Source organism: Vulpes vulpes, chromosome 2 (genome assembly GCF_048418805.1).
Source record: "Vulpes vulpes isolate BD-2025 chromosome 2, VulVul3, whole genome shotgun sequence".
NCBI lineage: Eukaryota > Metazoa > Chordata > Mammalia > Carnivora > Canidae > Vulpes > Vulpes vulpes.
The window spans coordinates 45,325,008-45,340,999 of record NC_132781.1 but is presented as its reverse complement, the minus strand read 5'-3'; the positions used below and the strand labels follow the sequence as shown (position 1 = coordinate 45,340,999).

The 15,992-nt window shown below is 42.2% G+C and overlaps 1 protein-coding gene across 6 annotated transcripts in view; it reads left to right on the top strand.

The window, feature by feature from the left end:
* The first annotated feature begins 1,321 nt into the window (after nucleotides 1–1,321).
* The window catches only part of YWHAE (tyrosine 3-monooxygenase/tryptophan 5-monooxygenase activation protein epsilon), a 54,960-nt gene continuing 40,289 nt past the window's right edge, over nucleotides 1,322–15,992 (top strand). For 2 of the 6 annotated variants that reach the window (XM_072741052.1, XM_072741068.1), the window contains exon 1: nucleotides 1,472–1,657. Coding sequence is in view for 4 of the 6 variants with exons in the window: in XM_026016066.2 (XP_025871851.1) it covers nucleotides 1,594–1,657 (64 nt within the window). In the remaining 2 variants the exon portion in view is untranslated. Of the gene's footprint in view, nucleotides 1,658–15,992 lie in introns of all 6 variants that reach the window. The other 4 variants (XM_026016066.2, XM_026016069.2, XM_072741047.1 and 1 more) reach the window with 4 other exon arrangements.

Genomic DNA, 15,992 nt, shown 5'->3' with positions numbered 1-15,992 from the left:
GAATCTTTATAACCAAATCCTTTTTCCTTAGTGCTCAGGGCGAGAAAGTTTTCTGCTGTCTTTGGAATTTTGCAAATAATTCAAAGGAGAGGCGGCCCAAGGGCTGAAAGAATGTGGTGGAGTTGACCATGGCTGGGTGGCACAGGTTGTTGCAGGGCGGCAGGTCTGCAAGGCCTGCTGTACAATCTTTATTAATCTTTTTAAAGTACATCTATGATGGCATCATCCTCCATGCAAAATCATAAAAACATAACTCCCCTGTGCTCACAGAATAATGTGCAAACTTCCTAGTTTACTATCCAAAGCTCTTCATAATTTGGTTTCAACCTAGTCTTTTTGTTTTTAGTTTGTTTGTTTTAGGCAGGCTACATGGCCAACGTGGGGCTTGAACTCAGGACCTTGGGATCAAGATTTGCATGCTTTACACACTAAGCCAACAAGACACTCCCAATCTACCTTTTAAAAAGGATTTTATTTTGAGAGTGGGAGGGAGAGAGAGAGAGAGAGAGAGAGTGCAAGAGTAAGCATGTGCGAGGTAGGTGGGGGAGGGGAAAGGAGGGGACAGAGAGAGAAGCAGCCTCTCTGCTGGGCAGGGAGCCTGAAGCTGACTGGATCCCAGGACCCTGGGGTCATGACCTGAGCTGTAAGCAGATGCTTAACCTACTGAGCCACCCATGGGCTCCCAATCTCCTTTTAATTCCACATCTATTGCACACCCTACCACATAGTTTATATTCGAATCTGAGCTTCAGTTTTGCAACCAATATTTATTGAGTGAGTACAAGGTGCTGGGAATCCACTAGGAAGCAAAACAGGCCAGTTCTTTCCCAGTCCTGCCTCCTCAAGCTCGATTTAATCTCGGTCCCACTCTTCCACACCCTGCACTGGACAGGAGACTTCTCTAACAACTTCCTTGTTCCTATCCATGATGGGCTTAAGGCCAAAAAAAAAAAAAAACCGCGCTAAAAAGAATAAAAAGATGGCAAAATGTGAAGGTGAGTTGAGGTGTGAAAACTGGGAGGCCCCTTTCCCTTACTATTTATAGCAGACCCTCACTCTTTACCCCGAGTGGAAAGGATGTGAAAAAGGCCCAGCACTGGGCTTGGCTGAGAAAACAGAGGCCAGGTAGGAGAGAAGTTGGGTTTCATGAGGAAGGCCTGCCATTACAAAGACCACTACACGTTTCTCTGCCCGCTAGGTGCAGGGGTCGGCCCTCGGTTCACGGACCTGGATCCCTCACTCACTCGCTTCAGGAGCGGTCCAGGCGGGGCCCCCCCCGCCCTATCTCGGGGCTGCTCTCCTCCCAGGCGTCGCAGTTCCCGCCTCAGCTCTCCAACACCCGCGGAGCCGGTGGAGGAGGGACGTCTAGCTGCTTCCAGCGTCTTCGGGCTCAGAGCTCCCGGACCCGCCCCCCGCGCCAGTTGCCAGGGAGCGGTTGCCATAGAGCTGAGCAGTTGTCCGCGTGCGCAGGCGGAAGTCCCGGATTGAGGCGCCGCCATTTTTGCTGCCCGGACACGGAGCGAGAGGCTGAGAGAGTCGGAGACGCTATCCGCTTCCATCCGTCGCGCAGACCCTGCCGGAGCCGCTGCCGCTATGGATGATCGGGAGGATCTGGTGTACCAGGCGAAGCTGGCCGAGCAGGCTGAGCGATACGACGGTAAGTTGGGGGGGCAACAGGGGGCTGGAATTGTCGGACCCTCTGCCGCCGCCCACAGAGGCCGGGAACAGGAGACAAAATGGCGGCATCGCCTCCGAGCCTGGCCGGGGATGTGGATTCGAGAAGTAGGAGATGGCCTGTGGGCTCCCGGAGCGGTGGCAGGCCCCAGGCCCAGGAATTTGATCCCTTTGGTCTCCTCCGCTGCAGACACTGGCGGGCCAGAAGGCCGAGGCGAAAGGGTGGAGGAGTTGGTTGTAAAATGGCGGCTGGGGGGAGGGCGAGTCCCGGGGCGGGGGAGGGGGAGGAGATGGCGGGTGTTATCTCCCGGCGAGCAATCCCCAGGGGAGCTTCTGGGTCATCTTGGGATGTGGAGAACAATTGGGTGGGGTGATGGGGGAAAGAAACACTCGCCACATGGGGGAGAGTAGCACCAGGAGCTGCAACGCGGACGCCTATCAGGGAAATATGGCGGGTGGGGGCGGTGGCTTTTCCCCGGAGGCCCAGTGTGGGGCGGCGGCTGTGGAGGCTCACAAAGGAGAATCCTTGCGAGCGGAGGGCAGCTTTGGGTTCGTGGTGGAGGGCAGTCTTGGATGAGGGCTGAGGAAGGACCGTGAGAATCACTGCAGTTCATCTTTGAGCAGAGGCCAGCTGAGATGCTGCGATCGGATTTCCTTTCTGTAGGCCGGCACATCTTGAGTTGAGGGTATTCCAGGCTTTATGTTCAACCTCCCCTTCTGGGGAGGTCTAGAAAAATCTCACGATCCCTTTCCTCAGACTTACCCTGGAGAGCTCAAAGTTCCTGTAAGCATTTTCTTGCACCGTTAGTTAGGGGTTCTGGTGGATACAGCTTTGACCAGGAAACATGGAGACCATGGCTTAGTCCCTCAATTGCCCAGGCCTCAGTTTACCAGTTTTTAAAAATGATGACTTTCCTGTTTACACTAGACGCGCCGCTGTGACAAATGGAAAGACCTGTTGGAAAATAAAGTTATTTCAAATAACGTTTAGTAACTGTGTTTTGGTTGACTCCCCGGGCTTGGAATGGGTGTTTATACTTCATTGGGAATCTTAACCTATCCCAAGCAATCGCCCGAGGCTTGGGTTTTTGGATTTTGAACATAAGGCTTCCCAGCAGATCCTATTTTCTTTTTTCTATTTTAAATAAATGGCTTTGTGTACAGATTTGAACAGTTCTTTGTTCATTGGTTCTTTGCCCCTAAAGGTTCTTTAGTCCTTTTTTTCAGAACTTGATCGAAATGTCCATTGTGTCCGTTTAGTCAGTCTCAGGCTGCTGCTTTTTAAAATTGCCCCCCACTCCCTCCATTTTGGGTCTAGGTCCTTGAATTACCCCCATGTCCGTTAGATTGTAGTATTATAAAAACACAAATTCTTATATGTGGCTTCTGTGGTCTTAATGCTGTCTGGGGTGAGACAAGGTTGGAATCAAGGGCCATTGATCTTCAGATTTTTTTCGTAATTACTGTGAAGCCACTTTTTCAAAACGTTAGTAGGGCCCTCGCTTTCCTTGAATGCCAGATTGGTCATGTGAGTAGCCTCAGGGGTAGTCCCAGTACATCCTCATACCTTAGGAATCAGGAATTTGAAAATCAGGAAAAAAGCCCAAGAACTCAAAATGAGGAGAAGTGTAGTGCACTAAATTTCGTTTTGTAAATCCTTAAATGTCTGCAGTATTGAAGGAGATTCTTGTTGGGAGGGGGAGGGAAAAAAGATGGGGGAAGTACAGCTCAAGGTCAGATTTGTCCTTAATTCAGTGTTTAAAAGTGAAACAGTGTAGGTGTGCTGGTAGTGGAAGGTTTTTTCTTCTTCCCCCTTATGCACCAAATGGGTTCCTCTGGTAATGCACTGGTGTCCTTGGGAGAAAACTTGAAATTATATTTGAATGCTTTTTGGTCTGTAAGGATTTAGGCTCTGGCTAAACTTTCTGGGATAACGAAAAGGACATGGAGGAAGGTTTTTTTGTGTCTTTCTTAAAATTTGTTTTAAAAACTTAATTTAGAAGCCCCTGGTTGTAGCTTCCAAATAAATGCCAGTTTAGTGATCATATTTTTTAGTTGGGTGCTGCGGAATTTTAATGAAAGTCCTTTTTTGGTTATTCAGCATAGCACTGTATAGAGAGAGCCACATCATTAAGTTATTTAAATATTGTGTCTACTTCAGGATATAAAGGGGGAAGAAAATAGGATATACCAGGTAGGAGGGACTTATTGGAAAGGAAGAAAAGGAAGACAGTCATCAGGAATCAGCCTCTACCTGTGTCCATTCCTTTATTGGGCGCAATAATTAACTTTTGTTTGTGGTGACAAAAATTCCCCATAGTTTTAGTCACCGAACAGTATGTGGTTGGGGAGTGGAGGAAAGGAAAAGTGAGTCTGAATGATTTGGGTTTGGATGCTTTGATGGTAAGGACTGGCTTTTCTTGTTCCTGCAGTATCTTTTATTTTGCATACTCTGTTGAACTTAATACTTTTGTGTAGCATTATTTAATTATATTTTGGGGAATTGGAATCAATTTATATGGATTACTTAATCGTACTAGAGGAAGAGCTAAGTTGTGTTCAGGAAAAAGACACTTGTGGGTTGCAGATAGGAAATAGGAAGTTTGGAGCTAGGACTCTTCACCTTGAACATCCTTTGAAGATTAAATGAAGCCTCTCATCACTTATGAAGTCTGTAGTCTAAGAAGTAGTTTTTATAACATTCGTAGCCATATGAAGCAAATCTATCACTTTTTAGTATTCCTGAACCAAATTTACATTCTCATAAAGAGAAGTAGTCACATTTTTTTCAATATAGAGGGGGCAGCATAAAGTACTTTTGGGTTTGTGGGGTAGTTGCTGGTTTTGTCCTTTCATTACCTTTTCCCTGTGATGATTGACTCTGGGGGTAAGGGTAAAGTTTTGATGGTCACTTTTGCTTCATTCTGTATGTGAGTGCCTCAATACTAGAAATGCATCTATTCTGAGTCACTTACTTGAGAGCTGTCCTTTTAAAACACGAGAGCCTCATCTCTAGCTTATTTTGGTAGTCGGTGAAGGGTGGGGACATATTTTGAAATAACTTTAATACACGTTAGGAAAAAATGGGTAAATAGTAATTTTTTTAAAAGATGTATTTGTTTTAGAGAGTGGGGAAGAGGGGGTGCCCTCGTGGCTTAGTCAGTTGTCTGCCTTTGGTTAGTTAGGGTCATGATCCTGGGGTTCTGGGATCGAGCCCCATGTTAGGCTCCCTGCTCAGTGGGGAACCTGTTTGTCCCTCTGCTCTCTCTCTCATGCTCTCTGTCTCAAATAAGTGAATAAAATATATATATATAAAAAAAAATAGAGGGTGTGGTAGAGGCAGGAGAGAGAATCCTAAGCAGACTCCTTGCCCATTTCGGAGCCCTGGGAGCCTGGAGTAGGGCTTGATTTCAGGACCCTGAGATCATAACCTGAGCTGAACCCAAGAGTCCTGCTTAACGGAGTGAGCCGAGCCACCCAGGCACCCCAGCAAATTAATTTTATTTTATTTATTTTATTTTATTTTATTTTATTTTATTTTATTTTATTATTTTATTTTATTTTATTTTATTTTATTTTAATTTTTAAGATTTTATTTATTCATGACAGATGCACAGAGAGGCAGAGACACAAGCAGAGGGAGAAGCAGGCCCCATGCAGGGAGCCCCTGTGGGACTCAATCCTGGGACTCCAGGATCACGTCCTGGGCTGAAGGCAGGCGCTAAACCGCTGAGCCATCCCCGCAAATTAACTTTAAGTAGTGACTTTATTTTTTTAATTTTAATTTTAATTTAATTTAATTTTATTTTTTTTTAATTTTTTATTTATTTATGATAGTCACAGAGAGAGAGAGAGAGAGAGAGAGAGGCAGAGACACAGGCGGAGGGAGAAGCAGGTTCCATGCACCGGGAGCCTGATGTGGGATTCGACCCCGGGTCTCCAGGATCGCGCCCTGGGCCAAAGGCAGGCGCCAAACCGCTGCGCCACCCAGGGATCCCTATTTTTTTAATTTTTAAAAGATTTTATTTATTCATGAGAGAGACGCAGTCAGAGACATAGGCATAGGAAGAAGCAGGCTCCTTGTGGGGAGCTTGATGCAGGATGCGGGACTCGATACCAGATCATGACCTGAGCCAAAGGCAGATGCTCAACCACTGAGCCACCCAGGCGTCTCTAAGTAATGAGGTTTTTTTTTTTTCTTTGTTTAAGATTTTATTTATTCATGAGAGACACACACAAACAGAGAGAGAGAGAGAGACAGAGAGCGAGCAGGAGAGAAAGGCAGAGACATAGGCAGAGGGAGGAGCAGGCTCCATGCAGGAAGCCTGATGTAGGACTCGATCCGGATCCCCAGACTCGGGATCATACCCTGAGCCAAAGGCAGATGGCTCAACCACTGAGCCACCCAGGCGTCCCTCTAAGTAATGAGTTTAAAACAGGTTGCTATCCTTTGACTGTAGGCCAGTAATAATTTTTATTATTGCTACTTCAGTTAATGGAGTTAACTTTATTGGATATATTTTTTCTGTATCAGATAATGCAATAGGTCGCTTTTAGTCTTCATATTTAAAGCAGATGCTGTTGTGTGTAGAGGTCTTTTTAGTGCTTCAAAAAGGTTTTTTTTTGTTTGTTTGTTAAGTAAATTACACTACACATGAAGCTTGAACTCACCACCGACTCCAAGATGAAGAGTCACATGCTCCACCAACTGAGCCAGCCAGGGACCTCTACTTCATACTTTTATCCAGTATTGTGCATAGTGGGCAAACTTTCACATTATTTTGTTGGTTTCCCAAACTAAGGAATATAATGAAATCATTGTAATTTGAGATGATGGGAGTACATTCTTATTACTGTGGACATTCCTAGGCATTCTTTGTACCTTTTTTTGTTAAAGATTTTACTTATTTATTTGAGAGAGAGGGAGTGCTCATACACATAGGTGGGGGAGGGGAAGCGGACTCCCTACTGAGCAGGGAGCCTGATACCAGGCTCCATCTTAGGACCCCGCAATCATGACCCCCCAGTGGAAGTCAGATGATGCTTAACAGACTGAGCACCCAGGCACCCCCTTTTCAGTTTCATATGAAAAGGTCTCAATTTGAATTCTACTTTGAGGTAGAACACATAATCTGAGCAAAATTTGGACTAAGTACAAGAAAACACACTGAAAATTTATACAAACAAGCAAGCTTTTGATAATTAGCTAATAGCTTAGTCAAGGGAATATGAAATATTTAAAAATATTTCTTGACTTTCATCTGTTATACAAAGTGAATTTTCAGTCTAGTTTTTTTTTTTTTTTTGAATTTTCAGTCTAGTAACTTAATGTACCTAATTTTACAGATGAGTTGGCAATACTTTAAGAAGTTGATCTGAAAGCATAATTTTATTTTATTTTTTTTTAAAGATTTTATTTATTTATTCATGAGAGACACACACAGAGAGAGGCAGAGACACAGGCAGAGGGAGAAGCAGGCTCCATGCAGGGAGCTTGACGTGGGACTCGATCCCGGGTCTCCAGGATCATATCCCGGGCTGAAGGTGGCGCTAAACCACTGAGCCACCCGGGCTGCCCTGAAAGCATAATTTTAAGAGAAGAAGCCTGTAAGGCTGAATTTGCTTTTTTATTTTATTATTTTATTTTTTTATGATAGTCACAGAGAGAGAGAGAGGCAGAGACACAGACAGAGGGAGAAGCAGGCTCCATGCACCGGGAGCCCGACGTGGGATTCGATCCCGGGTCTCCAGGATCGCGCCCTGGGCCAAAGGCAGGCGCCAAACCGCTGCGCCACCCAGGGATCCCTTTTTTTTTTTTTTAAATCTTATATTTAAGCATATGTATCTTAAAGTGGTGACAGGAGCAGTGTAATGGTTAAATTTTTAAACTGTTTAATCCCACACTTATATAGAACTTCACATTTCACAAGCTTTTTTTTTTTTTTTTTTACTTCATGCATCAGTGAACTAGATGATGTTATTTCTTTTTTAGGGTTCAGGAAAGTGAATTTGAGATTTACTGTTTTTTTTTTCCCCTCTATCATATGACTGTTTGGCTAGTAAATGGCAAAGCCAGAACTTGTCTGCTGACCTTTAGACCAGTACTCTTATTTCTCCTAAGCCACTGACAAAAATCCTATGTGTAACTAAGTAAGGTGGTACCTTGGGGGGAGTGTGTGTGCTTATTTCTTTAGCAGTTACTTCAAATAATATGTCGGTGCTTATGACCTGTATCCATCATAAACATTAGAATATCTTCATGCTTTCATGAAGAAACATTGTGGTTTCAAAAAAAAAAAAAAATCCCATCTTGAGGCACCTGGCTAGCTCAGTGGGAAGAGCATGTGACTCTTGATCTTGGGATCATGAGTTTGAACCCCACATTGGGTGTAGAGATTACTACAAACAAAAAATCCCATCTGAAGACACAGTGAATGAAATTAGAATGAGGGATTTTAGGTAGTTGCAAAATGTGTGTTTGCTTGCATATGGTTTCCTTGGCTTGTCATGATGTCTGAGCTATGGCTAATGGCCTGCATTTCTGTAAATTGCTTATAACACATTCTTCCTCCACCCCCACTTTTGTCTTGATGGATGTAGCCTTTTAGTTAATGATGTAGTATAACACTTTTAGGAGGGAGAAAGGTTGGCAATAAATTTGCAAATGTTTCAAATACCAGCTTAGATAGCTGTCAAACAATCCATTAAGAGGTAATGAGGGACAGCAACAAAAAATTATGTCTGTTTCTGAATGATCAGTTAACACTTTGATAACAGTTAAATACTGATGTACCTTAGTTGGCAAATTGGTTTGCCAATGTAATTCTGTGGTTTGAGCTCATTAACTAAATATTCTTGTTAGGTTACATGATAATAACTGGGTGATAATTAAAGGGTCATCATAATTTATCATTCAAATCAGAATGCCTTGAAACAAAGGGGTACCAATTCATAGTGCTGGGACAGTAAACATAAACTAGGATTGTTCTGAGCTGCCAACTTGCATTATGGTTATCATACTTAGACCATTTGTTCTACTCATTTAGATTCATATAAAGGTTTCTATGGTTTTCATTTTTGTTATTTTTTAGATTTTATTCATTCATGAGAGATACACAGAGAGAGGCAGAGACATAGGCAGAGGGAGTAGGAGGCTCCTCACAGGGAGCCCCTGTGGAACTGGATCCTGGGACCTTAGGATCATGCTCTGAGCCGAAGGCAGGTGCTCAACTGCTGAGCCATCCAGGCATCCCAAAAGTTCCTAAGCTTTGTCCATCCCCTCTACCACAGAGGTATCTTAGATTTAAGTCCCCTTCTTTCTGAAATGAAGTTAACATTTGACAGAATATAAGAGAAATCAAAAGCAAAGTGGAAGATTTCCTTCTCCCCTCTCCCCCAGTTGGGAACTGGAAAAGTCAAGGATATGAATAGTTGCTGAAAATAGAGCTTGCTGGCATACCAACTAGTCAACCTGACTGATAGTATGGTGTCAGAGCCAAGTATGTTGGTTTTATGTATGTGTACCTTGAGCTAGATCAGTGTTTAAAAATACTTAGGTATTAGTGGCAGTGTCTATCCTTAAGCTCAGAACTTTTCTCCCAAATACATTTTTATAGTCCATCCATACATGACTATTCTGTTTAGAACACTGAATTTTGTTTGATTTAGAAAACATGGCTATGATCCTGGTTTATCTTGTTTGAAATTTAATCTTGAATTTATTGCCATTCTTCCAGTGATCTAGCACGATGGCTGGGCAGATCTGTCATAGGTAGGCTTGATTTGTGATCAGGTCAAGATTTTATCCAGCTAAAGCAGTATGAAATATGTTTAACTTTTTTCTTTGTATATAAAATTTGGAGGAGACACTTTGTACTAAGGGTTATGACTATTTCATACTTTGACAGATGCAGTATAGTGCAAAGGCTTCGGAATCATCTGGATTCCTTGTCTAATAGAATGGCATTTAATGATACCTATCTTGTCTGCTTATTTACAGGGTTATGAAATTACAGGCTGTAGTAAAGGGCAGAGTATAATATTTGTCAGGAAAAAAAATAATATTTGTCAGGTAGTATTATTTATTGTGAAAAATTCCTGTTTTCCAGTGTGAAAGATGAAGTAAATGTTTTTGCCGCTGATATACTATGTCATACTAAATATGAACTACCTTTGGGACGCCTGGGTGGCTCAGTGGTCGAGATCTGCCTTCAGCCCAGGGCATGATCCTAGAGTCCTGGGGTCCAGTCCCACATTGAGCTTCCTGCATGGAGCCTGCTTCTCCTTCTGCCTATGTCTCTGCCTCTCTCTCTGTGTCTCTCATGAATAAATAAGTAAAATATTTTTAAAAAATTAATTTTCAAAATCCTTAATTGTAACTTAAATCTGAAAATTTGCATATCCTGAAAGTGAAGGTGGCTAAGTAATTCCCAAGCAGTATAATCTATAATTTGGCCATGTTGAGCTGGTGTGTAGTTCTTTTGTTTGTGTGTGTGTGTGTGTGTGTGTGTAGTTCTTTTGATAGTAATTTCAGGTTAATATCAGGAGAATATTCCTGTCTCCCTGGCAAATATAACTTGTATATGGATTTGGAATGAAAGGTTCCATAGAATAATAAAAATAAAGTAATTTAGAGTTAAAATATTTTTGTTAAAGTAGTCTCAGGTTACTGACTAGGAACATAATGATACTACATATAACGAATTTTGTGAAATGTGATTTTAAAAGCTTAGTGTAAGCCTTGGGCAGTGAATGGATTCTGATTAATAGAAAGCTACCAATTAGTACGACAATCCTTAGTGGTTAGTCATTTGAGGTTCTTGTAGGACCTTGGAATGATTATTGTGAACACCTTTTTGTTGTAGAAATGTGCTACTTAAGAATTTGTGTGATTGATTTTTGTGTGTGTGTGTGTGTGTGATTGATTTTTAAAAAGATTTTATTAACTAGAATGAGCAGGGGAAGGGCCAGAGGGACAAGCAGATCCCCCACCCCTTAGGCAAGGAGCCCAATGAAGGGCTTGATCCCAGGACCCAGAGATGACCTAAACTGAAGTCAGACACTCAACTGACTGAGCCACCCAGGGGCCCCTTAGTTGATTTTTTTTTTTAATCGTAATAGGTTGGATTGTAAATTGAGTAATAAAACTTTTATAAAAATATTACCATGAAAATTTCAAAACATTGTGGACTCTTTTTTTCATTGTGCACTCTTTACTAAAAAATATCACTTGATGGTTAAAATCCTGTTTATAGATTTTCCAAAAGGAATTCATTAATGAAGTCTTTTTCTGTGCAGTATAGACTTCTTTCTCACAACTTTAAAACTGCTTAAATTTTGATGATTTCTAGTCTGTTCAGACTTAAGTCAGATTAATAAATCTGAATAAGTAGTACAACTTTTCTCTTAAACTGTATCAGTATAAGGATTATTTCTTAATTCAGGGAGCCCGCCAGGGAGCCTGATGCAGGACTGGGATCTCATCCTGAGCCAAAGGCAGATGCTCAACCACCTAGCACGCAGGCGTCCCTCTTTGTACTCTTTTTTTTTTTTTTTGTATACTCTTTTTGATTCTACCATAGCTAAACATATTTGGCTTCTTGAGGGAGTATCCTCTTAAATTCTAAGGAAAAATCTTCTGTTTTTATAGAGTAAGAGGGAATTCCCCACCTCCTCCAATTTTGAGACTGATGGGAGAGGTACTTTATTATTATTTTTTAAATTTTTATTGGAGTTCAATTTGCCAACATTTAGCATAACACCCAGTGCTCATCCCGCCATTGCCCCCTCAGTGCCCATCACCCAGTCACCCCAACCCTCCGCCCACCTCCCTTTCCACTTAACCCCTTGTTCGTTTCCCAGAGTTAGGTGTCTGAGAGGTACTTTATTGTAGTCAAAATGGTAGACTCTACGTAGAAGGTTGTCTTGTTTTCTACCTAACAGCTTAATTGGTAAGGTTTTAATTCTTTAGAAGAATGCTTGAACTTTTTCTCGTTTCTAGGCAAGATAGTTAATTTACAGTGAGAAGTACTTCTGTTTACCAGAAGGAAAAATTGTATTTGCTTGAATGTCAAAGATTGTTTTGAAAAGCCTCAGTATTCAGAGCATTAAAAGTCCCAGGGATGCCTGGGTGGCTCAGTGGTTGAGTGTCTGCCTTTGCCTCAGGGCTGTGATCCTTAAGTACCGGAATCGAGTCCCACTTCGGGTTCCTTGCATGGAGTTTGCTTTTCCTTCCTCTATGTCTCTGCCTCTCTCTGTGTCTCCCATGAATAAATAAAAATCTTTAAAAGAAAGGAAATTTGACAAATCGGTGTATTATAAAAACAAGTTCCAAAGGCATTTGACAAATGCAAATTGAAATTAACTATGTACCAGGCACTACCAAGACATTTGGGAGAGTCCCTTCAAGGAGCTTATATTGTGGTAAATGTATAAATACTTTTAGAATTATTCTTCTGTTAGTATATGTAATTGTTAACTTGGATTAGTAACAACAGTGGTGTTGCACATAAGGCACTAAACTTGGGCAGCCAGGGTGGCTCAGCGGTTTAGCGCCCCCTTCAGCCCAGGTCCTGATCCTGGAGACCCGGGATCGAGTCCCATGTCGGGCTCCCTGCATGGAGCCTGCTTCTCCCTCTGCCTGTCTCTGTCTCTCATGAACAAATAAATAAGATCTTAAAAAAAAAAAAAAAATAAGGCACCCTACTTGATGCTGGTCCTTGCCCTAAATCAAAGACTGTAGAAAACTACAAGTGTTTTTTTTTGTTTTTTTGTTTTTTTAAAGATTTTATTTATTTAATCATGAGAGAGACAGAGAGAGAGGTGGAGAAGCAGGCTCTACTGGGCCCCGGGGCTAAACCGCTGAGCCACCTGGGCTTCCCCCCCTTTTTTTTTTCTTTCCTTATGTGGGCTCCACCAAGCCCAGCATGGAGTCCAACATGGGGCTTGAACTCACAATCCTGAGATCAAGACCTGAGCTGAGATTAAGAGTCAGATGCTTAACTGACTAAGCTACCCAGGTGTCCTTTATATGTGCTTGCGGTATTGACTACTAATTGTCAAGGGTGCTAACAAATCGAAAAGCTTCACAAATTTTTCATTGACTCTGTAATTATAAAACTCTATAATAATACCATTTACTATTAACAAGTATGCCAGAAACTTACCTTTCCTCTCAATCCTCAAAACAAAACAAAAAAACACCCTGCAAAGTATATATAACAGCCATTTTATAGGTAAGGATTAAGAACTTCAGGAGAGGTGTGGGTAATCGGTAACGTCATTGAGATCTCTCATTCCCGGCTGGTAAGACTTCCATACTTGTATGTAAACATTAGTCTAAACTGCTTAAAGCTCTATTTCTGTTCCTTAGATTTTAACTTTATAACTTAAAAGTTGCTTTGAACAGCTTTTTGATTTCTGTTTAGCATTTTCTTTCATATGAAGGAGACAGAAGGGTATGTAGTTTGAGTATATTTTCCGGTGGAGAGGCAACAAGAGATGGTAGAATAAACACTGGACCAGAAGTCATTAAATTTAGGGGGAAGTCTGTCATGTCCAGATTTTATCTCAGTTACTCTCCCTTTTAGACCTGTTGCTTTTAGAGCCTATTTTTCTCATCTTTATAAGGACAGATTGCTGAAAGTTATTTTATGAATTACAGGCTGATTTTTCTTTTTTAATAATTTGTTTTGTGACCAGTGGATGGAAAGCTGTGAAATCTAAATTCAGCTCTTTATTACACCTAAAACTTTAATTTCGGGATCCCTGGGTGGCTCAGTGGCTTAGCGCCGCCTTCCGCCCAGGGTGTGATCCTGGAGACCAAGGATCAAGTCCCACGGCAGGCTCCCTGCATGGAGCCTGTTTTCTCCCTCTGCCTGTGTCTCCGCCCCTCTCTCTTTCTCTCTCATGAATAAATAAATAAAATCTTTAAAAAAATAGAACTTTAATTTCTACTCCAGCCAACTTAGCTACTGGTTCATTGAACACAGAATTTCCATTCTCTAAATTTGCACTTATTTATTTTTATATAGATTATTATTTATTCATGGGAGACAAAGGGAGAGAGGGAGAAGCAGGGTCCTTGCAGGGAGCCCCATACGGGACTCCATCCCCAGACCGCAGGATCAAAGGTGAGCACTCCATCCCCAGACCGCAGGATCAAAGGTGAGCCAAAGACAGATGCTCAGCCCCTGAGTTTGTAGTTCTTTTAATGCAGCACGTTTAGGGTCATAATGTCGTACAACTTCTAGAACTGTGTAGCATAGGTACTGCAGATATATTTTGAAAATATTGGAGAAAAGGTGGCAGGCATATTCCCCTCGTAATGAATGGAATTTACCCTTAAAGATTTTTATTTGTTATTTTTAGATTATTTGAGAGAGATGGTGAGTGCATGAGTGGCGGGGAGTGGTAGAGGGAGAAACTGAGGGAGAGAGGCAGAGTCCACTCTAAGCAGGGAGCCTGACACAGGGCTCCCATCTCTCAACCCTGAGATCATGATCTGAGTTGAGGTCAAGAGTTGGATGCTGGGACGGCTGGGTGGCTCAGTGGTTGAGAGTCTACCTTTGTTTTTTTATTTTTATTTTTATTTTTTAAAGATTTTATTTATTTATTAGACACAGAGTGGGGGAGAGAGAGGTAGAGACACAGGTAGAGGGAGAAGCAGGCTCCATGCAGGGAGCCTGACGTGGGACTCAATCCCTTGTCTCCAGGATCAGGTCTTGGGCCAAAGGCCATGCTAAACCACTGAGCCACCCAGGCTACCCGAGTGTCTACCTTTCGCTCAGGGTGTGATCCCGGGTTCTGGGATCAAGTCCCCCATCGGGATCCCTGCATGGAACCTGCTTCTCCCTCTGCCTCTCTCTGTGTCTCTCATGAATAAATAAATAAAATCTTTTTTTTTTAAAAGTTGGATGCCGCCGACTGAGCCACCCAGGTTGACCATTAAGCATCATGGCTGAGGTCATGATGCATTAGGCTCCCTGCTCAGCAGGGAATCTCCCTCTCCTTCTCCCTCTGCATGCTGCTCCCCCTGCTTGTGCTTTCTTTCTTTCTGTCAAATAAATACAGTCTTTAAAAAATAAAGACTAGAAGGTTGAGAAATAAGGATTTGTTAGATTTCAAAGCTAGAAAGAATCTCACAGTGGGAGAGGGGAAGAGGAAGGATATCTTTTAAAAAAAGAAAGAAAATTTCCACATTTGTAAATGGGATTCTACTGGTTGTAGTTAAGAAAGCATGTTAGTACTGCATAATCTAACAAATCCAGACATTTTCTTAAAACTGGAGTTTACCAATTGTCTTTATCTTTTACTCTGTCAGACTGCATTAATATTGTTTCCCGGTTCTCTTTCCTGCACTTCTAAAAGCTGAAAGGATTTTGGAACACTAGTAGCGATCTATTTTATTTTAGTTTTGTATGGCTTTGAAAATAATTAGATTAAGAGAATGTTTATACCTATTTTAGATGCCTTCAGGTCAAGTCTATTTTTTTTTTTTTAATATTTATTAATTCATAGAGAGAGAGAGAGAGAGAGTGGCAGAGACACAGGCAGAGGGAGAAGCAGGCTCCATGCAGGGAGCCCGACATGGGACTCATCCAGGGTTTCCAGGATCACGCCCTGGGCTGAAGGCAGCGCTAAACCGCTGAGCCACCCTGAGCCACCGGGGCTGCCCCAGGTCAAGTCTAGATCAAGTAGACTTAATTTCACTAATTAAGATGTGATTTAAAGAATTAAAATTACTTTTTTGTCTTATTTTTATTTGACATTTAGGTTTTTAAGCTTAATCTCAAACTGACTTTAAATTTCCTGATACTTGTGAAGCAGAGGAATTTAGGAGGACAGTCATTACTAAAAATAGCTGGCTAAATTGCGTGAAAATTAACTTTAGCAACTTGGATATTTTCAGCTGTAGTTTCTTTTCTTTTCTTTTTTTTTTTTTTTTAAGATTTTTAATTTATTTATTCATGAGAGACACAGAGAGGGGCGGGCACAGGCAGAGGGAGAAGCAGGCTCCATGCAGGAAGCCCGACCTGGGACTTGACCCCGGGTCTCCAGGATCAGGCCCTGGGCTGAAGGCGGCACTAAACCGCTGAGCCACCTGGGCTGCCTCAGCTATAATTTCTTCCTTTTTTTTTTTTAATTTAATTTTATTTTTATTTATTTATGATAGGCACACAGTGAGAGAGAGAGAGGCAGAGACATAGGCAGAGGGAGAAGCAGGCTCCATGTACCGGGAGCCCGACATTGATCCCGGGTCTCCAGGATCGTGCCCTGGGCCAAAGGCAGGCGCTAAACCATTGCGCCACCCAGGGATC